At 45.0% G+C, this 25,777-nt stretch overlaps 1 protein-coding gene across 1 annotated transcript in view; it reads right to left on the bottom strand.

Annotated features, from left to right (window-relative positions):
- Positions 1 to 25,777, bottom strand: part of RyR (Ryanodine receptor) — a 1,181,579-nt gene that overhangs the window by 261,188 nt on the left and 894,614 nt on the right. The window contains exon 88 of the mRNA XM_084584752.1: positions 901 to 994. Within this exon, the coding sequence (XP_084440878.1) occupies positions 901 to 994 (94 nt within the window). The remainder of the gene's footprint in view (positions 1 to 900; positions 995 to 25,777) is intronic.

Below are 25,777 nucleotides of genomic sequence, written 5' to 3'. Positions count from 1 at the left end.
GTGTTCAAGGTCATCAGCCACGTTTTACACCAGTCGTTAACGCGGTTCAGATCATGCGTTAACGCGGTTCACATCCGAGTAGTTTGCAGCGCCATGCAGCCTACACGTCGCCAACGTTGTGATCTCCTGTCGATCATACTGTACGCAGCATAAAAAGTTTGCAGCAGTGTGCGGCCCACAAATCGCCAATGACACAACCCCCCAGACGTGCCATGTGCACTAAGAGTAGTCGGTGGCAGCGCACGTGGCGAGTGTGCATGGCCCACACACCACTCAATTCACGATCGCTAGTCATGCTGCAAGCATCACGAGTAGTCTGCGGCGCCGCGTGGTCCACATGTCGCGATCTCCTGTCGTGCTGTACATGCCACGACAGTCTGCGGAGGCACATGGCCTGCACATCACCAGTGTCACTGGGGTCGTGAGTGGCGTTGCTGCGCCTATGCCAGCGTAATAAACCCCTGGCTGTAAAAAGATCGATGTTAATGCCTTTCCCATGCTTTGGCATACTTATTTTTGTTCATTTTAATGGTACAAATTTTAAGATACGAATTTTCTTGCATGTCTGTGAAATTCTCATCACCGAGATTCTACTGTAATCCACATAAAAGATGAGCAATGGCAACAACAGAACGGTTGCTGTACCACAACACAAAGCGGGACCTCTGCACATTATTTTAATTTGACAAAGCACTGCTAAATGAGGACTCTGGAACTGTGAAATGCATTGTGTAATCCAATGAGGCTCCCTTTACAGCAAGCATGCTGGTTTGATTGCCGTTGAAAAATCCTCCTTGTGACAATGGCATCAACTTAGTAAGACAAAACTGGCAAACCCCAAGAGGTCAGGTGTTCCTTTACTGTTAGATCATCGACAGGCTTGAAATACAATCGACTTACAGTGAGGTCATCAATGAGCTGCTCCTGGCCCACATTTTCCTCTTGAAGCCAGAGGTCCTTGTAGACAGTCAAGAAAATGTTGATGGCCCGATGCCTGCAAAGCATAGCACACCAACTATGTTCTCATTGATTGCCACACCTTCACCACCTCCCAAACATAGGCAAAAGGAAATATCATTTTTTGCAAAGCCTCTGTGTTGCTTGTAAATGTATCTTCAGCAACTAGACCTAACAAAGCACCTTCATGAGAACTCTCCATTCCTAGAAATCTTGCACCAGTACTCCCTGTGCATGACACAGCAAAGCTGTTAAAATCATGCACACATGCAAATATACTAACGGCCCTTTCTGTAACTATCCAAATGAACAATAATTAAAGCTCCACTCTCAGAAATGAACATTGGTATCCAAATGCTGCTTTAAAATGCCAACATTTTTAAAACTGCATCACTCTTTATAGGAAGAAATGCTCTGTGCAAAAGTTTGCCCTAAAGGTTTGTTTCTAAATAGCATACACTCAAGTGAGGACCGCGCTATTCTTTTGTTATTTCTGTGGAGTGTGGCTGCTCTTCGCGAAAGCAGCATCTTTCCCTTCAGTTTTCCATCTATGTATTCTGCAGAAGCTACTTCACACTCTATCTGGAGCCTAGTGCAGACCACTGCTGCTGTCACTGGTCTTTGGACCCACTTGTCACCACTGTGATGAATAAAGTCATCTTTGCTTCCAACCAATGTGTGTGAAATTCCTACAAATTTATTACCCTCAAGCAGAAGAGACCAAAAGTGATGGGCTTGGTGTCAGCATCTGAAGTCTGCTTCAAGTGATGGCAGGCACGGAAGAAAATTATAACAATGATAGCCGCAGGCAATGTTTGTCACCTCCACGAAAAGTGTGTGGCATCTTTTCTTTTTTTCAATTGTCAGCTCTCAAGCTATGGGGAAGCACTTGTACAGAGACCTGTCCTAAGTTGAGTGTATACACTACATATCTGCACTAAAGAGTGCCCGCATTGAGTCAGACATACCATGTACGGAACATAAAAGAATGCAATGAGAGAAACACAGTTCACGCTGCTGGCGGCACAAAAGGGCACGACACCCCTTGAGCACTTTGAACAGTACATACAACACGTCAATCGCATGCAAGACAGCCATTCAGCCAAACATTGTTTGCATGCAGAAAAAAAGAAACATTTCAAGGCCATACACACTTGGAGAAGCAATAACTCCCAGCTCTCTACAATTATGCTGGTTCTTAATATTCAAAGGTGCAAATAACACGGGACAAACACAATGAAGACGATGGGACGAAACGCCACTTTGAACTAGTTTATCATACATATATAGGCTTTATCGTCACATGCACAGACACGTCACCTAAGATCAAATTTTGCGAGCCAGTCTGTCCTATCTCCTTCACAGGAAAGACTGGCCAATGTATAAATGAGCGAACAAGAGAGCATGAACGAAATGTGGAATGAATGAAAGAAGGCACGCGTTTACCGAAGCACATTACAGAGTGCTTGTCCTGTGATTGTATGCCATGTTATTCTAGCGTGAGCATTCTTGGTAAAAGTAAGGACAGGACAGCTCGGGAACTGATTGAAGCATTTTATATCAAAAAGAAAGCCAGCTCATGCATAAGTGACACATCAATTGCTCTGTACACAGCAGAAGATAAATTTCTTGACCTTGGGTTATCACATTAAATTTGATCTTAGGTGACGTGTCTGCAAATGTGACGATAAAGCCTGTATATTCATGTTTCGTGCGTTCAATAAACTAGCTGGAAGTGGCGCTTTGTCCCGTTGTCTTTGCTGTGTTTGTCCCGTATTATTCACACCTTTGAATATTAAGAATAGAATGTAACCCAGGAACAAGCTCTCTTAAATAATAGTTCATAGTTCTGCAGCTTCCCCTGGTGTAGTCAGACATGGCAGAGTTAGCAAGGAGTGGTGAAGTGACTGAAAGCTGAAGATATGAGGCCTGCATTAACCGCCCAACTTTTTTGATGACACTGGTGAATGTCTTAAAAAGCACCTGCTTGAAGGTCTTTTAAAGAAGTCTCACGGTTTACAAACTAGATTTGCACGGATCCCTGAAGTGCTTCCGATAAAGGTGGATGTCTCGATACTGAGCATGAACAGACAGAGAGCACAAGATCAGTCTGTTCGCAGCAATTACAGCGATAGGGCCACATGCTGGCAGCTGTTGAAAATAAAGGTTCGCAGTAATATAACCTAGATCACACTTATGTAGATCGCACCTTGTCATGTCAGCTCACAAATGCATCTGTATACTTCTGTATGTGTATCTCAATGTGCTTATAATGGACTAACAATAAAGCAGACTTGATCGAGGTACAAGATGACTTCGTGGTTCTCTGGTTTCCCTTGGTGTAGACAGAGAGGGCATGGTAGATGTGGTGACATATTATGAAAGCTAGCAATGTTCAATGCTGCTTGCTCAGAAAGAACAGCCAACATTGAGAAGCCAAAAGTTAAAGATAGGCACAGTTTACATAGTTTGTGATAAATGAATGCAATGTTTCTTTTTTCTCGTAATCTTAGTTAGACAGTGGAGAGTGGATATGCCTTCTTATTCTGTGCCCCACAGGCCTCAAACTATTTGATGGAAAGCTGCCCCTTGTGAGTCAATGTAATATTGAAGCTCTTTGAATCATATAACTACCAACAATTGCTGTGTTCTGGCATTACATAGCTCATTATTATACGCACTCTTGCTTCTATCTGCCGTGCACTGGCCCTTATACAGTTTTAGTAATGCCAACCTTTATATTTTTTTACTCATTATCATTATTATTATCATTATTATTATCAGGAATGTGTCATCAAAAGTAAATGGAAGGTGAATGTGCTGAAAACTGATTTCTTTCAGTGAAGAGCACAAGGGTCAAGATTTTGGGTAGCATACATCTATCCAATGAATGAGGGTGATGAAATGAAAGTCTTCCATTTAATCTTGAGAGCACACGTCAAGATTACAATAAAAGAGAGAAAGCTCAATGCAAATGCGAGGGCTGCAAAAAGGAGAAAGAAAGCAAAATTTTGGATCAAAAGCATTATGTTCTCCACAATTTTTGAGAATGTGGTACTTTTTGTTTGCCTATGCCCACCCAACATGCAAAGACAGAGGAATAGAACTGTTTTGTTTTTGAAGAGGCATGGACCATGAAAATAATGCATATCACTGAGACATTGTACGACTCAATGAAGCTTCAAAACAACTTTGAACTGCACACTACAGCTTAATCTAGAAAGGCAGGAAAGACAACCATGTGAAATTACACTGGCACCAAGAAGAAGCCACAAATAAAAAAACAAAACTAGGGTGACTGAAATGAAAAAAAAAAAGTCCACTACTGTACTTTGCAATGGTTCTTTTCCCACCTAACCTGTTCTGACTTTTTATCGTAAGCAGCATGTGCCTGAGATGTCAAGGTTGGCAGCCTGCAAGCAATATCATTCACTAGCTCCCCCGGTATCATCAAATGCAAAGGTCATCATCATCATCCTGACTATACCCACTTCAGGGCGAAGGCCTCTCCCATATTTCTTCAATTAATCCGGTTCTGTGCTAGCTGCATCCACTTGACCCCTGCAAACTTCTTAACCTCATCCGCCCACCTATCTTTCTGCCGCCCCTGCTACGCTTTCCTTCCCTTGGAATCCAGTTTGTTACCCTAAGCGACCATCGGTTATCCTCTTTTTGCACTACATGTCCTGCCCATGCCCATTTCTTCTTGATTTCCACTAGAATGTCAGTAACTTAAGTTATTTCTCTGACCCACTCTGCACGCTTCCTATCTCTTAATGTTCAGTTCAGTCGTTCAGTCGTGTCACTCTCTTCGTGACCCTATGGACCATGTCACGCCATGCTTTCCGGTCTCTCACTATCTTCCTAACATCACATAACTTCATCTGCAGTGCCTCGAGGATGCCATCTAACCATCGCGTTCGCTGCCTACCCCTTCTCCGGCGACCCTCAATCTTTCCCAACATCAAATCTTTCTCCAGCGACTCCTCTCTTCTCATCAGCGACTTCTCTCTTCTCATCAGTTGGCTTTTCATTTCTGGAAGCGGCAGGAGCACGTTGGCAGCTGCGCTAAGTCGACAATTTTTCACCTTCGCAGTGTTCGTCGAATGTTTGAGCAGCGCAGACCAGCGGACGGCATTCCGCATCCTACCACAGAGCTATATCAGCCGACTACCGGGGACAAAGCCAGGAGCAAAGCGGATGGCCTTATCAACGTGGTGAAGCCAACCTGAGGCCTTCCTGAAGTCACGCCCACCTGCATCACGGACTATATAGCGGACGCACCCGCGAGCTTTTCGTTTCTGGCCGCGGCAGGCGCACGTTGGCAGCTGCGCTAAGTCGACAATTTTTCACCTTCGCAGGTCAGTTTTGTTTTACTTGCGCCGTTTAGGCTTGTTTTTATTTTTATATTTATTGTGTGTGTCCTGCTGCTGCCAGACAATAGGGTTGTGAACATGACTGATGAACTGAGATGCTTGTTATGTACGACAGAACTGGACAAAGAAGATCCCTACTGGACATGCAGTGACTGTAATTATATATATCACTTAGGGAAATGCTCTGGAGTCAACGAATCTCAGTTCAATTCCATGAGGTAAACGATGAGAACGGCATGGCGCTGCCAGACATGCCGAGTAGGGCGAACACGAGGCGGACCAAAAAAAACAGCGTTTCAGAGGCAGCTACGCTAGAGAAATCAGCAGATGAAGTCCCTCAGCTTAGTCTCGTCCTTGCAGATATACAGGAGAAACTTGGAGTGCTTCTGAGCCTGAAGGATACCGTTCTAAACATTGAGCAAGCTGTAGAGCTCATGTCTGACAAATACGACAAAATTCTTGCTGACACTGCACGTCATGACACAGAGATCAAGGAAATTAAAGCTAAGGTACAAAAACTTGAACAGAATCACGCAGTAGAAGTGCAAACTCTGAGGGATCAATTAAATGATCTTGAATGGAGGCACCGTAAATACAATCTAGCATTTCATGGAATCCCGCATACTGAAAACAAAATCTGCTTGATGTCCATATTCGTGATGACATTGCTAGCCTTGTCCTTTGCCGCATATATCTGATTTTTGCCTATGCCTAATTTCTTCTTCACCGCTTTAAAGCTTCTGCCGTTCTTTACAGCATGCTCAATTTTCTCCATGTTATACTGCCTTATATCGACCACTTTGCGCTTATTGATTAGCTTTTATATCTCTGCCAATTCTATCTGGTCTATTGGATTAGAAGCTTTCATACTCTGGCGTTTCTTAATCAAATCTTTCGTCTCCTTAGACAGCTTACCGGTATCCTAATTATCCAACCACCTACTTCTACAGCGCACTCAGTAATGATATCTCTGAAACTATTGTATATTGCTTCTAGGCACGGTTTACACCGTGCCTAGAAGCAATATTACGAGTAGATTAGGTGAGAGAACAGCCGCGTCCAGCCCTCTGCCCAGAATTCTACTTCTGAGGGCTGCCGACAGATGGCGCAAGAAATTGTGGCCCGCTCTGAGAGCGGCTGGGCCACGTCGGCGCTATGAGTGCTGTCGGCATGCATTTCGCCTCACTGTGTCAGTATGTGCCTTCAAACTTTCCCCTCTGGTATTTAGCTTTGGGATGTAAATAATGCTTTATAACAAGAGTAATTTTAGTTCGGGTAAAGCAGAGCGTCAAAACCAACATAACTGCTGCTCAAGAAGGCAAAGCTGACACGGCGTTGGCGGCACGCGTTTTAATAAAGCACCACATTTTGTGTCGCATTGCACGCTTCACACTAAAGCGCCAACCACATGAGGCGAGAATTCGCAACCGCATGCCGCGTGACGCCGTCGCGCCTGAGGGGCTGAAGGGCGCCAAAACATTGCCGCTCATCGCTGTCGCTCAGGTTCTGGGATTTTAGAAAATTTCGCGTGTCGCCCGGAAGCAGCGAGCGAGGCATCCAATTGCAGAATGCTTTGGGGTACTGAGCTTCCATCCTGGCTTTTTTTGTAAGTGAAGTTTGTTTTCCTAGTCTGATTTGAGTGAAGAATCTCACCACTTCGTCTGATCCTTCCATATATGAGCACATCGATACAATTCAGTAAAAGCTTAGTAGGGTAGTGAAGAAAAAAAATATTGTTAATTAAAACAAAAATAAAATGAATAATATTGTTATAATTCCAAACTGTGGAAGTTTTAGCAAAGAATACATGTTTAGCATGCGATAGAGCTGCAAGAATGTGGGAAAGGTCGTCAGATGTTCATTTTGTCCTCCCGCTTGTCTGATGATACCAAAGAAGCATTGTAACGAATCCTGATTCATTTTGGCCTACAGTACATACTTGAAACTGCAGTCTTGTAGAAGGTATCTAGAAAGTTGTAGGACAGATTTCAGCGTAACGCGCAAACCTTCGGCAGTCAACTTGGTCAGAAAGAGGTCTTTTGGAATGTCACTGTTTATGACCTCTTGTTTCCATGAGTTCAGCCACTCACATGCAGTCTGGAGAGTAGTGAAATCTCTGCATCCTAGTCGAATGCCTTCTCCAGGGTAGCGGCGGTTTAGAGCGTCGAACAGGTCATTCAGAAAAAGTGCGAACTTCGCTGTCAGTTCCGTATTAGCCAGCCTTGGCGCACCTCTGCGAGCATAAAACAATATTCCTTTGGCAACAGAGTTATTGAAGAGCTGCGTGGCCAGCTTTACTCAAATCTTCAGCATGTTGGATGGGTTTACATGGTTGTAAGTGAGCTTGGGGCAGACTCGAAGCGCTCCAGTGTTCTTGCTGTCAGCAACAAACACAGCGTCGTAGCACGACCATGTAATAAATTGGCCATCTTTCTTCAAGACTTTTTTGTCGTGCAGACGGTTCCTAATGCACTGAGGTGCGTTGGGAAAAACATACACCTTTCTTGAAACGTCCGTTATATTTTCAAAGCAATTAACGACATGTCCCAATGCGCCACTGATGCCGAGCTGCTTCCACATTGCGTGGTTCGTGGAAGCGCCGTCGCACACAACTCCGTCGACAAACAAACCGGCCTTCTCTAAATGTACAATTCACTGAATCAAAAGCTGAGCAAGGAGCGTTTTCTTTGTTGACCCCTTTGATGCAAACATAGCCACTGGCTGTAAGTAATTTTCGCCGAAGGGCGAAAATGCAAAAACAAGGCCATGGTCCGCAAGCTCATTGGTTTGGTTGTCACTCTCCCCATGATCGACGAGACCGGCGTAGGTCATCATTTTGGAGTTGACAGCCATTTCTTTTCTTACTTGAATTTCATCCATTATCAGCATTCCTCGGCGCTGGAAAGGAGTCTTCTTAGAGATCTTCACCTTCAAGTGAAAGAAGTTATCGTCAAAACCACATTTCAGGCCCACCATGGTTATGTACTTGCTCACAGCAGTAATACATGGCAAAATATTATTGCTTCGTAAAACGGCAAACGAAGCACTGCAATAGGCACAACAGAATTCAGTCATCTGCTGGTTTTTCCTTGTTGAGCTCCGGGTAGCTGAAATGCATTCCTCTAGCAAAAGCTGTTCACTTCTGATGTCTCTGTTCTGGTGTATCTGCAAGAGCTTGTTGCGCTTTATAGGCCGACTGCTGCAATGGTGATTTTGCAGCTTTGAGCTTCTCCTGCTGGGAAGCCTAAGGCGCTTCAATGGTCACTCCTGTTTCACTCTTGCAGCTTGGCGGTCGGCATGCAACCTAAAGGTGTCGGCGAGACCGCGGCAGTGATGACACCTCCAGGTGACAGTAATAGGAACTTGTTGTGTCTTGTGGCAGTCGACGGAAGCACACTCTGGATGCACACTCAGGAAGTCCTTCAAACTCGGCCCTCCCAGGCACACATTAAGGCTATCAATAGTTTGGAGCATAACTTCAATTTCAGATGACGATGCGGCAACCAAATTTATACCAACGGCAGCACAATCCATAGGCCTGCCGAAGACATACGCCTCAACTGTCAGGTCACTCTTCACACGCAAAGTCTTTCTATTGAAAATTTCTCAAGAAGCGTCCCTTTGCCTGTGTGTTACCTGTGCGTCGATAAACACAATGTCCTTCACCCCTGCAGCATCGGTGCGATGTACTGTCCACGAATGCTGAGGCAGGCAAATGCTTCCTGATTCGTTGAAGAGCGTTTCAAATGATGAGCTAACCATGACAGTCTCACAGGATGACACAACGTCGTTTTCATCAGGAGCGGTTGCCGCAGGGAGAGTTGTGTCGGTGGGCAATGTCGATCCGACGCTGCTGCTGCTTTGAGAGACTGAAGCTGCACGATCAGACAGTCGCTTCACTGTTTTGCAAGGACTCTTGATATGCTTAGAGAGGTAGCTCGGCACCCCTACGAAGATAGACGGAATAGCGTCTTTTGTGAGGCCAGCTCTTCTCTTCCCAGACATTAGCACACGGCCATCAATTTCGGCTGACCATGTCTTCAAAATGAAGTGGGGAGCAAAAAGTCTTTCGCAAACACGATCGGTTCTTTGCAGTACATGATCTTTGCGAGGTATTGCTCGCTGCCACGCTTCAAGCCTTGATTCGTCGTCCGGCGGCTTGAAAAGCGAGTACTTCTCCTTGCACGATTTGTAGCCGCTATTACAAAAGAGCCCAAAACACTTCACCATAACACCGCCGCATAAAACAACTTGATCAGAGAGATCCAGATTTCATTAAACACGAGCACGAAAGCAGAAGCAAGTCGCGGCAGACAAGAAGACGAATGGCACGAAGGGCGAAAAAGGCAATAGTTGCGAGTGCCACCTGTTGAAGCTCTGCGCAAGCAGAATTTTGCGCCCTCATCTCTACGTAGCGGCTCGCCCGCGCCATTCACTCCCCTAAACTACTCTTACACCGTGCTTCTAGGGTAATGTCGCCATCATCGTTTAGAGCTGAATATCTATTCTGTATCGAGATCCTGAACTCCTCTACCCTCCCCCTCACTGCTAACTCGTTGATGGACTTCTTTGTTACTAATCTGTTGCGTTCCTCCTTTAGATTTAGACTAATTTGGGACCTCACCATCCTGTGGTCACTACATCGCGCTATCCCGACTACTTCTACATCTTGCTTAATAGCGGGGGTTCAGCACAGTATGAAGTCAATTTCATTTTTAGTCTCCCCGTTAGGACTTTTCCATGTCCATTTCCGGTTCTTCCATTTGCTGAAGAAGGTATTCATGATTCTTAAGTTATTGCACTCTGCAAACTCAACTAGTAACACCCCCCCCTGCTATTCCTAGAACCAATGCCGTAATCACCTACTGCCTGCTTTTTCCCTACCTTGGCATTGAAGTCACCCATTAGTACAGTATACTGCGTTTTTACTTTCCTCATTGCCGATTCTACATCTTCGCAGAAGCTTTCAAAAGCGCGGTCACCATAACTACATGTAGGTGCATAGGCCTGTACAACCTTCAGTTCATCAAGGTCAGTTGTTGGGCGAGTTGGTGACGATGTTCCATATCTACAGCGCGATAAACGAGACAAGAGAAGTGTTTGTCGTTATTGTGTTCTCTTGTCCCGTTTATCGCGCTGTAGATATGGAACTTCAGTTCATACTGCTTATTAAGCTTAACTACGATGCCTGCCACCCTCTCATTATTACTATAGAATTCATCTATATTACCCGCTATATACTTATTGACAAGGAATCCTACTCCTAGTTCTCGCCTCTTCGGTAAACCTCGATAACACAGTACATGCCCATCCTTCAGTACAGTATATGCCTCATTCGGCCTCCTAACCTCACTAAGCCCTATGACATCCCATTTCATACCCTTTAGTTCCTCTAACAGCACTGCTAAACTAGCTTCACTAGCTAGGGTTCTAGCATTAAACATTCCCAGGGTCAGTTTCCAATGGCGGCCTGTCCAGCGGAGTCAGGAATTCTTAGCACCCCCTGCTGCGTCACAGGTGTGACTGCTGCCGTGGTTAGTTGTTCCACAGCCGCTAGTGACTGAAGGCAGGGGTTTTATGGGACTAATCATGGGAGGTTGTGGCCAATTACTGCACCAGGGTGGCCAACTCCTGTTCTGGTGAGGGAGTGCATTGCCAGAGGTGTTCATCGGCATCAGGTCGCACACCAGACCTGCTTATGCAATTCCATCGACACGCAGATTTTTAATTTTTTTTCATCCGGTGGAGAATTGCTCTTGCATTTGAGGTGGATGTTCTACCGCTACGCCACCACTGCACCAAAAATGCAAAGGTCATCAGTAGCAAAGAACTAAATGAATGCAATGAGAAGAAAATAAAAAAAAAATATAACAGATAAGATTGACTACCACCGAGTGATGCCGTGGCTTGCAGCTGTTGCCAAGTCTGTGCATGCAGGTTTCGAGAGTCGAGAGATAGGTTTGCAAGGGAGCCTCAAAACAGACTTCGGCCACCTCGTGTTTCTAATCAGGCACTGACATCGAATTGCGCAAGAGCATCTTGTGCGTTTACTGAATCTAACTCTGCAATGTTGCAATCAGGTGGAAAAAGCCACCAGACATTTTTGCAGTGCATAGCCAGACAAGGACAAAGCCCGGAGGAACAAGTAGAAGCATGTTCCTCCGTGCTTTCTCCTTGTCCGGTTACGCGCTGCAAAAACGATGGAAAACCAACTAGCCCAACAGCTTGTCCTCTTTAAGCCACCAGAGTGGCTGAAGTTGAATGCAATATGTTGCAAACAGTGTTACCAGAGCAGTCCAAGTCCCTCCTGATATCCACAGGCTGCTGATGCAAGTCAATTTTGTGCCAAGAACACTGGAGACTTGGGCCTCTCAATTGTCACTTTGAATGCTGAACACACAAGCTGTAGAAAGCACAAACTCCACAGTACTGCCTTCTGCAGGGAACTAGGGCAAACCGGAGTGGCAATGCCGGTCAGTTTGAATGTTCTTCCACTGAGCACGTGCCGATAAAAGTAATAGAGCATGCCTAAGCACAAGTACTCATTTCATTTATAGATTCCTTAAGGGCCCAAGGGGGGACATATATAGTTTTGGAAATGTCGTAAACAATGGAAATGAAGCCCACAGTCAGAAGTAAATAAAAAAAAAGCCATCGTCCTGGACATAACATAAAATTCCAAATGAGGCACAAAAGGCATGCAGGTACATTGCGTACAGTGCCACATCAAACATATGGCACAGTTCTCTGGTCCTCACATTGGCCACACACACAGGAACAAGCTGCAACCCTGCCTTCTTTGAAATATAATATAGCTGTCTTACAGTTCCAAGGGAGGAGTACTTCACACAGTCTTTGCTGCCATTATTACCCTTTCAATCCAAGTAATTATTGTTGCACAAAAAAATTCTAACCAATTTGAGCTTGTGAACGCACAATAGCAAGGGGCAGGAAACTTCCACAGAAGCCTATTCTCTCCTATTTAAGATGCTTCCTGTCATAGTGGTCGGAAGAAAGCGGTACTTCTCAATGTGCCTTCCGTCGACCACCAAATCTAATCAAGCTGCATGTGTGCACAGCAAGTCATCCCTTTACAAGCATCCTTGAGTTGCCAGGCGTGCTCAAGTCGTTTCCTACCTCTGGCATAGAACAATGGGAGCCATGCTAGGAGAGCAATGCAACACGAGGCATGCTGCAGTGAAAGGGGCTCGAATCGTGTTACCTCTCGACGTTATAGAGTGGCACACTACGCAGGCATGCGATGGCGGCCCGCTTCTTGGAGCTGGAGAGCAGACGACGCCACGCATTGGATGAAGGCGGGGGTTTGTGTGCCTGGGGGGATGGGGGCGTTAGTTGGGCAGCAGGAGGGTCGGAAGGAACAAACGCACGCCAGTCTGAGGAAAGTTGTGCTATGCAGAAGAAAAGCAGAAAGGCAAACCAGTAGAGGCAGAGTCATCCGTTTTCAAACTCTCCACATCTCAGCCCCCATTACTGCTTGGATTAGGGTGTAAATAAATAACGCAATGTTCTCAAGAAGGCAAGCTTAGCAAGATCATTGTGCCCTTGTGCACTGCTGTGGAACTCATATATAGAACTCCTAAGGTAACTTTTCCTGGTGTCCAATTGTTTGATAACAACTATACCACTGGGAGCAACTAGTAAGTACATAGAGATAAGCAAAGCAATGATGGGGGCCAGTTTGTAGAACATTTTGAGGAAATTGCATGCTACACTAGCAAAAAGAAGAGAAAACAGGGCAACTAATGTATGCAGGACAAATGCACACTGACAACGACAGTTTATTCGTAAAACGGTTACCTTTGAAACAGTCCATGTGCATTCACTGTTTAAAAAAATCTCGCAAACTCATTGCATAGGCAGTGTTACATCCTTACGTGCATCTACGCTTTATCTCACTTGATAGCAAAACTGGCGGTGTGCTTAAGCAAAATAAGTTAGGCAGAGACAGCAGCAAATACACTGGTTGTTCAACATGATCCATTTTCTCATGCCGCACCGAAACACATAAAAAATATCTTCTCTGCGGACTCTACGAGGATGGAATGTTCTCAATGCAAATATTGTAGAGGCTTCCACTGTGGTATCATTTATGGCTTTGCTTACGAATTCTTGAAAATTTATACCATTCACCTTTTGCTTTTCTTTCCAGTGCTCACTTTGGGAAACTCTCACATGATGTGTTGTGTAAGTTTGCACAATGGCACCTCTTTTTTTCCAGTTCGTTTTCTCTGTGCACGTGTACTACAAACAGGTTGTCCCTCTTGACACAGTGTATTTCGAAACGCACTCCTGCTAAGGCTTTGCGATAAAGCCTTAATAATAATGAGTCTGTGAGTCAGCCTGCAACCTTCTAAACAAGTCCCTTCCTGAAGGCCTACGCATAGAAGGTTTTTGTCATGCATGTTACGGCAATGCTGAAGAGCTCAAATGAGCATTGAAGTGAAATTTCACACCACTAGGTGGTTTTCATTTTATGAGTCCCTACGTGGCGTCCTGGATTACTGGGAGCCTATTCTCGCTTTATTGAGCAGCTCTGATGCAAAAGGTGTCCAAAGTTTTATTGCTTGCAGCCAGCAACCTTTTAACTAAAATGAAATTCGTGTACCAGAACGCAAATACAATATTGGCCATATCCGTCAGCTAGAGACAGAGGACACCCTTGTGTACAATATGCATTCTTTGCTCGTTCTACATCTCGGAGGTAAGACATCTTGACTACGTGGGTTGGCGATAATGTGATCAACAAAACTGATGTTGACGGCCTGCTAGACCTTGCAGAGAAGGAAGAACATGCTGAGCTCACTGAGACACTTCTGTGTAAATCCGTCGCGAAAAAATGGGAAGATAGCGTGTCGATCAAGCAACGCATCTGGCTGCATGGTTTCCGATTATAATTTCCAGGACTGGGATACACAAAAACAGTCCCGTCGAGTCTGATTAAAAATTTCTCAGTAAAAATCTACGATGCTTTTAACAAAACTGTTTCAGAGCCGAGCCCCCTAGACCGTATGGTTTCTGTTGCATAAGAAAAAAAAGATGTGCGCTTGAAATTCAGTCATTATTGCCTTTACAGCATCATCATCATCATCAGCCTGACTATACCCACTGCAGGGCGAAGGCCTCTCCCATATTTCTCCACATAACCCGGTTCTGTGCTAGCTGCATCCGCTTGACCCCTTCGAACTTCTTAACCTCATCCGCCTACCTAACTTTCTACCCCCCTGCTATGCTTTCCTTCCATTTACAGTATAACCCACTCTTAACAATACTGCTTTGAACAATACATCGGATATAACAATGGACAGTTGCAGCCCCGTCAGTATATTACCATGAGTTGTATGGTAAAATAACCCACACATAACAATGCTGCAATATAGCAGATTATCTGTTATAAGAATTAAACTTGGTCACCGAGCATCAGCCCGAACAAAAAAGAAAGACCTGCAAACAGTGCATCGTACCATCCGAACCATATCATGAAGTCCTAAGAACAATCAAGTTCCTACGGGTGTTCATTCCGTGCCAAAAGCCTTTCACTTGGCTACATGCAGCAGTTGGACACCCTGTCAAAAATATTTCTGTGAAACAATCAAAGTTTACTGATCATGGGTTTCTGCCTGCAAATAAGTGCAAGCTGTAAGCTACTTCCCACTCAATTAGATTTCTCAAGTTTGTCATGTTTTCTGTCTTGTTTTATCTTAGTCCAGTTATAATACTGATACACTGTAAATGGGCTTGAGTGTATGTTACTGTTACTGCTGCCAACAGGTCAAATAAAAAAAAATGACAGAAAAGCAAATTTAGCCTACACTGTGCTTAATGCTGCCCTACAAAAAAAAAACACTCTGCAACAGTATCCCTGCCTAACAAGGTGCCAGGTGCGGGTTCAGTCTGCTTTTGCAGTTTCCTCTCACCTACAGAGTCGGATATGTAAAGGACAGCAGTAGATTATTGTTACTGCATGCACTGTAGAGCCTCCTTCACACCAGTGCAAAAAGTGGGCACACCACACCATGCTAGATATATACTACTGCTTTTGGCACTTTTTGTATTCAGTGTGTGTTTAATGAATGCGCTGACAGCTGAGTGCACCTAGGTAGGTGCCATGCACTGCACAGTGTTCGGACAGTCTTCAGAAGTTACACGTGAATTGCAGAGAAAAAGGGGGAATTTTTAAGCCCTGGTATGCAGCAGTAAGTGCTAGTAAAACTAGCAAGCCAGACATAGTCTCTCAGCAGTCTCATTAGCAGCTGCATCTTCTAGAAGACTTGTGCGAACGTCTGTTATTTCGCATGTTTGGAAGAACATAAAGCAGTCGCTTCAACCTGCCCCAAGCGAACAGCATTTCCAGAAAGCATACTTCGTTTTCACTAACTGCCTGCTTTGGCGTGGCGCAACTAAGAGCAAAACAGACAGAGGCCACCAAGTATATCAGTGGACTGCTTGGGTAAACTCAAAACAGGCTTTCAGCTTCCAATCTCAGTGAGATACACGCTCCAGATGTTACTGCAAAAAACGGGAATTTGCCCTTCGTTCACCCAGGAAAGGGACCAGCATAGTCAGTGGACCAGGAGTAGTCAACTACTATGTATTCATTTCTTACAAGTGGAGCCTCATGAATCATGCGAAACATATGATGTGCAGCTTGGATGAACCTACCTCAGCCCTGCTATATAAGCCTGCTCTATGCAGAGGTCAATCCCCTAAATTTGGGATGGCCATTTTTGCTTTTTACAACTACATTGCAACAAATGAGAAAAGAAAAAAAGTGTGCAATGTAGTGCTGACTCACAGGTGAAACCTTTATTAGCCGACCAGTTGATATAAACACCCCGCTAGAGCCCACAAGGTTAGAAAAGCCATGCAAAAGTCATGCACAGAAAACAACAACCATCAAAAGCAACTGGCAATTGCCAAGGTTTGCATTCAAGATCGACTCTTCCCTTTCTCCGACAACGCTACAAAGGCTGCACCAATACATTCCTCCTGACGCCGCTCTATCATGCATGCTTCAGTTGGCAATAAGTTGCAAGATTTATAAAATCTGGTACAGACTGGTTTTTTTCACTCTTGTGTTTCTTGCACTCTCTGCAGTGCTTTGGAACACGTTACCAGCGCCTGTGTTGTTTTCTTGCCCAACATTGGGCCCTTTCGCTTCTGTTGTCCTTCACACGTTGTTTTACTGAGATATCGGCAAGTGTGAACGAAGCACTTGTTCCCTCACGACACTGGCAAGGAACACAATACAAGGTATTTTTTCTCAATTTTATCATGTCAGATTTCTGCCACATATTATGCTTGGATCCATACAAATTTTATTCCAAATTCACAATTCCTGTCTGGATATTATTCAGTCCTATCAGTAACAAACCATCAGGCTGGATAGATAGATGGATGTTAGGAGTGTTCCTTTTGAAATGGGGTCGTGATAGCCATCACCATGCTCAACCTTTCTTTTTTATGCTTTTTAACTTGGATAACCCTTTAACTTTTATTGACTTCACTTTTAGACATACACACGTTTAATTTCGATTTAGCTTCCATGCATCCCTTTCCTGCTATTTATCCATTAATCTTCCAAACATCTCCTGCTAACCTCTATGACCAATCCGTTCATGCTTCCTTCGTTATCTCTAAACTTTAGGGCCTCAGATAGGATGTCTGCCAAGATGTTCAATTGTTTCTGGGCATCTAACACACATAGCACAAGATTCATCTTCTTCATTATGTGGCTATGGGTTCTAAGACATTCAAAGAGAAGTTTACATAGAAGGTTTCCTTCTTAATCCTGCTTCTTTTCAATTGAATTATTCCACTTCATTAAATGTCGTTTGATGTCCTGCTTTCCTACATACCTACTGGTTGATTTTCTGGTCCTTTTGCGCTACTTTAGCTCCCCACCTACTGTCATCCATTTTCCTGAGACGTTCTTTGTATAATATTTTGCTTTGAGCCTCTCAAACCTCAAAAGACGCTCAGTCCATGTCTCCCTGTATTGCTTCATTTGCCATGGGCTCAAAGTGCTAACCGTTCCTAAACCCTCTGATTTAGTTCTAACCCTGACTGGGCTTCTGCCCTTAAGCACAAAACCGCGTTCCCGAAGGTGAGCCCGGGCACCATTATTCCTTTCCAAATACCTTTAAGTACTTCACATCTGTTGTACCCCCACAATGCCGTGTGCTTCATTATCGCGGCATCCCTTCGCCCTGGTGGCCTGTTCATGTTTCTCTATGTATACCTGTCCTTCGTTTATCCATACATCAAGGTACTTAAATCTGCCAGTGTTGGTACCTCACTCCATTGTATTGTAAGCGTTTAATCAGTGAAATTGTTGAATACCATCAGACTCGACTCAATTGCGCTGAAGGTAAAGCCGACTGCATCTCCTTTGTATTCACATATGCTTGTAAATCTTCCTGGATATAGGCTAACAATGTCATCCGCATACATTAATCGTGGAAGCGTTTGTTCGCGTCCGTTCCTCCTAGCTTATGCGACAGATTAAAACCAGGGTGGCTTTCTTGCAGACTCTTTACCATATTCTTCATATAAATCATGAACAGCGATGATAGCGGACATCCTTGCTAGTCTTCTGCATATGTTGACAGTAGACGTACTGCTTAACCACTGCCATAAAATCTCAACTTTATTATCTCTGTACATTTTCTTTAGTAATTATGTTCCTCAGAAGTTCCTTATTTAGGCTCTCGTATGGACCGATTATGTCCAGAGCAATCTGCTTTCCGCCTTGGCTCTATGCGTTTGTTTATTATGAAAATGCTATCATCTAGGCACCTCTGAACCCGTTCTGCTGTTCGCCCAGTACATTATTTTGTTCTATCCATACCTACATTTTAGTTTCATTGCCTGTATATAACTGACGTTATCACGATCACTCTAAATGAATTATTTTTCATCTCATCTTCTTTTCCTTTATAGATTAAATTCATCCCACTCAGTCGCCAGCAGTCCAGAATTTCTTTATTTGTTATGACAGTTAAAAATCCCTTTAAAAAAATGTCCTTGCTTCTTGGACTAGGCTAATTATTTACCTTGATTCAAATTACGTTCATTTATATGCTTGCACACACAGGAATATTTGTTTCCACCTTGTTCCAATTAAGATACATCAATTGTAAGCTCCTTTCTTTCATGCTGTTTGACACTGTTTCTTCATTTGGGGTGATTACCACATCATCATGCTTACATGATTTGGCAGTAACTGATGTAATAGAGATAAACCTTTATGTAACGAACCTCAATGTAGTGAATTCCTTGATACAGTCAAAGCCACTTATAACAATGCCGGTTTTAACAATATATTGGATATAACAACGGGTAGCTGCTGCACCGTCAAGATCGTCACGTGTTCTATGGTAAAATAAACCACTTATTGCAATGGTGTCATATTATATTATTGGTTATAGCACTCAAATATGGTCACTGAAAGTCAGCAAAAACGCGGCGACCACAAGTGCGCACATAAGCGGAAACGCCAACAACGGCGATGAAGCGACAATAAAAAAAAAAAAAAAATTGGGACATCGGAAATCGAGCCAACGCATTGGTCGGGCGCGCTGGGGAAGCTTGCATGCCGCGGAGACGTGAGGGAGGACAGAGCGCTTCCTTCGGCGGAAGAAGAAAGGAGGCGTGAAGCACTGCTAGGCATGGCCGTATTGAGGAAGGGTTTTGAGCGCTCCCCCTCGAGACCGCCCGTGGCCTAGGGAACCCACATTCTCTCTGCTTCTGCACAGTGGAGCAGTCCATTTTGAGGGTGCGCTGACCGTGGTGTGCTGCGCTATCCTCCCCTATTTGCTTTGTCCAGGCCCCCACTCTGTGGTTGCATATGTTTTGTGGCAGGTGTGCAGCAGCATTCATGCATGCGTCTTTCTAGTGTGGTTCTTGTAGTGTGCCATCTTCGTTGCCCCGACCTTGCTGGCCCTGGATTTTCCATGAACAGCAATGGAGGATCGTCCTTCAGGAAGCGTGACACAACCAGCCCAGAAGAGGAAGCGAATGGCAATACCACTAAATGTTAAGCGGAACAGTGTACGAAAGCATAAGGACGAGTAAAAATGTGCAACTTGGTGCGCAAGTATGGCCTGACGCAACCGACAGTATCGACGAACCATCCGCAATGCGCTCAAGGTTCAAAAGGAAAGCGATGCCAGTGCTGTTCATGCAAATGACGACAGGCGGAGAAGGGTTCGAAAAGGGGCCTACAAAGACGTAGAAGAGGTGCTCTACCAGTGGTTCTTGAACGCCCGTGCATCTGCTAATTATTGGCCTGATTTTAGTAGAGGAGGCAAAGCCCTTCACAACCTCCTGCGCAACACTGGTTTCCAGCCTGGTGGTGGTTGGATTCAATAGAATCGCCTACAAAGCAGTCGTGGGCGAGGCAGGATCACTCAATGTCCACGCTAGGCAAAACTGGCTGGAGGAAACATTGCCTGCATTCGAGAATACGTGGACCGGAACTTGTACAATGGGACGAGACTGGGCTGTTTTTCCAGATGCCACCATCACAGATGCACGTTGTCAAAGACTATCCCTGTAAGGGTGGCAAGCAAAGCAAAGTGCGCGTGGCAGTTTTCTTGTGTGCCAAAATGGACGACAGCGATAAGTGCCCCACCTTTATCATAGAGATATCTAAGAATCCTTGCTATTTTCGTGGTGCAGCGAGGATCCCTGTTAGTTACCCCATTAACAAAAAAGCATAGATGACGCGCAAACTTTTCCGCGAATGGCTGGTCGAGTTTGATCAGCAGATGCAGCGCGGAGGCAGGAAGGTGGCATTGGTGTTCAACAATTGCACTCCGCACCAAACAGCTCAGATTAGAAGTTTTTTCCTCCCATCTAACACTACTCCAGGGTTGCCGCCTAAGGATGCAGGTGTGATTGCTTGCTCCAACTCACTGTATCGCCGACTTCTTTTGAGCAGGCTCGCGCTGAACCTCTACATTTCTGTCTGAGAACGCTGACCAAAGCCAGATTTGAGATCTCGCTCCTGATGGCAGTGCAGTTCATTTTTGGAGCATATGCAGAAATAACCTCCTCCATCATCATGAACTGCCTCAGGAAAGCGGGCTTCGCTAGGAATACTGGCGACGCGGAAGGTCGTGAAGCTTCGGCCAACACAGCGATGAGCGAACTTTGGTCCACAGTGGGCAGTAGTGACAGTGACGCGTCGGGATTGGAGAAAATTTTACATGCCGACGATACAGTCGCAACAGATGAAGAGCTGACAGACGAGGCTATCGTAGCAGCAGTCATTGGCCTAGAAGACAATGACGATGAACCAGAACCTGTGCCCGTTGCGTCTCATCAGTAGGCTTTGAGAATGATCGACTTTGTTTTTGTTAAGAACCTTCCACTGCAGTATGTTCACCTGTTGGATGCCCTGCAGAAAGATGTCGGCCGTGAAACAGACAACGCTTACTTATTACGAACTTCTTCCCGTTACGAAATTAAAAGTGTAAACTACCTCATTATCATTAAATGTGTAGTTTTTAATGTTTTCTTTATTTTTCGAACAATTATTGGTTGTAACAATGATATTTCTATGGCACTTCAATATTGTTATAAATGGTTTGACTGTATTACAAACTTTTTCGATTCCCTAACGTCGCCCATATTGAAATGTGTGTATTTGAAAACTCCATGTAACAACATGTCATGGTGGTTGACCTTGATATAAAAAAACTCCCAGCGCCAACTATATTTTAGATAGTGCTGAATTACTGAAAATCTGGCAGAATACCGCATGTTTCAGTACGATAAAACATTAACTGATGTGATCAGAACATCTACGATTGCAACGAGCGGCCAGTTGATACAATGTGCCGCATTTCAGCGCCAGCATCGCATCTATGTGGTAAATGCAGTAGCCTCCACTGCCTTCGCTTTTGGAACGTGGCACTACAATAGCCGCGAAAAATACCAGCACAAAGAAAAAATATGCGGTGAGCAGTGTGCATCCATCACTGCCACACGGCTGCTTGCGGGCACCCGCGCATTGCAGGCACACCAAAGCATGAAAGTGACGCAACGATGATGGGCGAACGGGAATATGCTTGAAGACGCCACCTCGCTCGGTGGTAGCGTCTGCTCTCCCCCAGACTGATTCCTCCTCCACCTCCTGTGAGCTGCGACAGTGCAGACTGCTACCAAAGTTGCATCGCGCCCTCAGCATGATCATGAAACGTTTCACTGCCTCTAAAACCTCTAATAATTCTGATTTACTGTTAACACTTTCAAGGTGGTTTGACTTGCAATTAATTCTTAATTTGGTTTTTGTTCTTCATTTTCCTTCCGAGTATTGAAAACCTGCACATAACGAAAATCTGGATGTAACGAAAAATTGAAAACATTTACAATTTCGTTATAACCTGGTTTAACTGTATATCCTATGGTGTCATTGCCCTTAAGACATTTTTCCTCCTGAATCTGTTTCTGCTCCCTATGATTTTTTCAACCAAGACAGCTTATATGGCTCCAGAATTTCTTTGCCGCCTCTTTAGTTGAGTCACGCACTTTGATCATCCAGTGATCAGTGTGCTGTTTTATTTTACTTTCCACCAGTATCTGCACTTCCAGTTTCTTTTGCCAATAGGATTCCCATTTTCTGTCTTATTTTCTCTAGAGACAGCTTCACTTTATTAAGTTCTCTGTGTTTCTGGAAGCTATCCATTTTCATTCGATTGCCTGATTAATTTCACTATTCAACCAGCTTCGAGGAGTCCTCCTACCCTTCTACCAATTTGAATCTTACTTCTCGAATTTTTGTACTGACGAGTTGTGCTAACTCAATATAATCCCACTACTCCATAGGGTATTTCTCTAACGTTTTCCAATGCCTGAGCTCCAGCTGTTTGTCAGTTGAATTTGCATTTGCTCCTTGTGCTTCCCGATTTTTCCTTTCGACCAGGCTAATAGGTTTATAATCACTACCCAGGTGGTATGTGCCTTCATCTATTTCCATCCTCGTCAATTTATTGTATCACATTATTGTAGATGGAGACATTAAGCAGTAATCAATGGCTAATTGTCTATTCCAGAATTCCCACATAATCTGGCCTTCACATTTACTTTCTCTAGCTATGCTGGCCACGCCCCACAGCCAAATTGCGGACTCTCAAATAGCATTCCCAGGGTCGTCCATTCGAGAAATGCAGGATAACAAAGACGTTTAAAGGTCCCAAGATGAGTTTTTGAGGAAAGATATTACTAGAAAGGGACTCTCGCCACATGAAACACCAAACAACAATGTTATATTCATTTTCGTTTTTCGTTTGAATTCTTTATTCCCAAGGGGGCATTTCTGTCGTTCGTTATATATGTGAGTGTATGTCTGAATAAACGGGTTGTATTCATTCGGGACAGCTGGAGCCTGCTTCCACCTTCGGAAACACCACATTGGCGACGAGGATATTGTGAACGTACCCCCCAACCCCGCCGAACCATCCGGGACCGCCACACTGTCTTTCGAGGATTCTGTTCGAATTGTACATCAGTTTGAGCAAGCAGCGGAAGAATTGAAGGAGCTTTCTGCTTCGGTCGAGGCGTTTTCATTGCGGCAGCATCGTAAACCATCCTCTAATCTTTCGCAAGAAAGGAATGCGCAGCCAGCAGCTCCCTTTCAACAGAAGGCAACGAGGGGTGCGGGCGGCTCACGTGCGCCGCAACGGAACCACCCCCCTGAGTGGAACCGAGAACAGAGTAGCTGCTCCGGTTCAACACATTGTTTCCGATGCGGATCACAGAGCCAGTTTGCATCAGCGCCGCAGTGTCCAGCGCATGGGAAGACTTGTAAATTTTGCGATCTCAAGGGCCACTTTCAAAAAGTATACAACCGCAAACGAACTCAAATGCAAGGTCGAGTCCATGAAATTGAGTTTCATGAAGATGTTTCGTCATCTAACAGTGCAAAGCAAGTTTTGACTTTGCTACGTTCCGCACGTAGCGGAATTCATGTTCAAGTGCAAGTCGCGAATGTTACTTTGGGTCATCTGTATCAATTCTGTCGGAGCAAGAATACAGTCAATATTTTCAGAGCTTTCCACTCTTGCCTGCTCCGCATGTTACTCTGTTCGACTACTCTCAACGGCCGATTTCCGTGCTAGGTTGTTTCCAGACAGACGTTCAGTTTAAAGGCCGCACAGCTTCACTACGATTTTATGTTGTTCACCGAGGAACTTGTCTGATCGGTCTTGACGGCATTCGAGCCTTGAACCTTCGCATTGAGAGTTCTGCTCTTAAATGCTTGCACACGTCCGTTGATTCCCTGCCGACTGTCAATGACCCGCTATCCTGTTCTATTTTCACACCGTCAAGCGAGCAGCCCCGCAACAAAGATCTGCAGACAGCCTTAGCACATGAGTTCAGTTCGCTTTTCAGTTCGGAGTTGGGTTCATCCATCGCATCAAGATGCGGCAAGGCGTGCAGCCTGTAGCTTCCAAGCTTCACCGTCTGCCATATTCTCTCCAGTCGCCAGTATCAAAGGAGCTTCAGAGGTTACTGAGCCTTGACATCATCGAGCGCATCGATGCTTCTGAATGGGTGTCTCCTATTGTTGTTGTTGACAAGAAAGATGATAGCATCAGGATATGTGTAGACCTTCGAGAGCCGAACAAAGCTATTGTTCCAGACAGCTTCCCATTGACGCATACAGAGGAACTGCTTCACGCTTTGGTAGGCGCTGCACACTTCACAAAACTTGACTTGGCTTCCGCATACCATTAGGTTCTTTTGCACCCTGACAGCAGGAATCCGACAGCTTTCATCACTCAAGACGCTCTTTTCCGCTTTAAAAGTTTGCTTTGGGTTGGCTTCTGCGCCAGTGGCATTTCAGAAGATGATGGCGAGAATCCTCTACCGCTGCCTTGGAGTGTTGTTCTACGTCGATGATGCGATCATATTTGGCAAGACCGCAGAAGAGCACCTTTCAAACTTGAAGACCGTGCTGCAAAAGATCAAGAACACAGACCTGATACTGAACAACAAATGCCTCTTTGACGTTCCAGAACTTGAGTTCCTAGGGCATAAGGTCACTGCACGTGGTATCTCGCCACTTCCAGAGAAAGTAGATTCCGTAGTTAACACGTCAGTGCCAACTGATGTTGCAGCCCTCCGTTCGTTCTTGGGTCTTGTAGAATATTATTCCAAGTTTGTTCCACACTGGGCACACGTGGTCAGGACTATGAGAATCTTGCTTCGCAAAAATGAGTCGATTTGGTCAGCTGAAGCAGACAGCAGTTTCAGGAGGGTTAAGAAAATTCTTTCCTCGAGTACAGTCCTCCAGATGTTCAATCCATCACTTCCAGTAATCGTGTCGACCGACGCGTCCCACTGTGGACTGGAAGCAGTCCTGCAATAGAAAAGTGGCAACGAGCTCCACACAGTCGCTTTCACATCTCGTACACTGTCCCCTGCGGAGAGGAAATATTCAATCGGTGAACGGGAAGCACTAGCATGTATTTGGGCATGTGAGCGATGGCTCACATACCTTTGGGGCCGCCAATTCACAATTCGAACAGATCATCAAGCACTGGTGTCCTTGCTGTCGTCCCAAGGACATGGAAGACGCCCACTCTGAATCGCACGCTGGAGTGCATGACTTCTTGCTACAATTTCACTGTTGAATACTGCAAGGGGTCCACAAACACTGTAGCAGATGTACTTTCTCGGCTGCCAGCACCTACCTCAGAGACAGAGACTGCTAAGGAGGAAGAAATTGTCTCGTTCATTGAACCAGCCTGTGTGACAAAGGAGAAGGTCAGGCAGGCCACCCTCGACAACGGTTGCCTGGAAACAGTCAAGTCATTCGTGCTGAGTTCCTGGCCGCCAAAGAAGTCCATACCAGAAGAGGCGAAACCATTCTACCTTATTCGGGAAGAACTGTCTGTTGTTGACAACTTGCTACTTCGTGCAGAGTGCCTCATTGTTCCATCCTCCCTCACGGCTCAGATCATCAGCACTGCACACGAGACACATCCGGGTATCAGGCGGACGAAGGCGCGACTGCGTGAGCATTTTTGGTGGCAACGAATAGATCAGCAAGTGAAAATGGCAATAAAAAGCTGCCAAATCTGCCTGGAGGCAGATAAGTCCTCCAAAACATCACCAGCACCGTTACAACCTGTTGAATGGCCTGAGAAACCGTGGCAGAAGCTTGGCCTAGACATTGTTGGTCCTTGGCGCATGCAGCATACAACAGCAGATTTGCCATAACGCTTGTTGACTACCATTCTAAATGGCCAGAAGTACACTTTGCAGCGAAGTGTCTACAAGCACCATAAAAGACTTTTTAATAAGTGTTTTTGCCCGTGAAGGCTATCCAGAAGAGATAGTCTGCGATAATGGACTTCAGTTCACATCGCACGAGTTCATCCCCTTCCTGCAAAGCACAGGCATCCGTCTTTCGC

Source organism: Amblyomma maculatum, chromosome 11 (genome assembly GCF_055883805.1).
Source record: "Amblyomma maculatum isolate TAMU_Amacu chromosome 11, ASM5588380v1, whole genome shotgun sequence".
In the NCBI taxonomy this organism is placed as follows: Eukaryota; Metazoa; Arthropoda; class Arachnida; order Ixodida; family Ixodidae; genus Amblyomma; species Amblyomma maculatum.
Note: the sequence above shows the minus strand (reverse complement) of the source record. Positions and strands in the feature narration are given on the sequence as shown.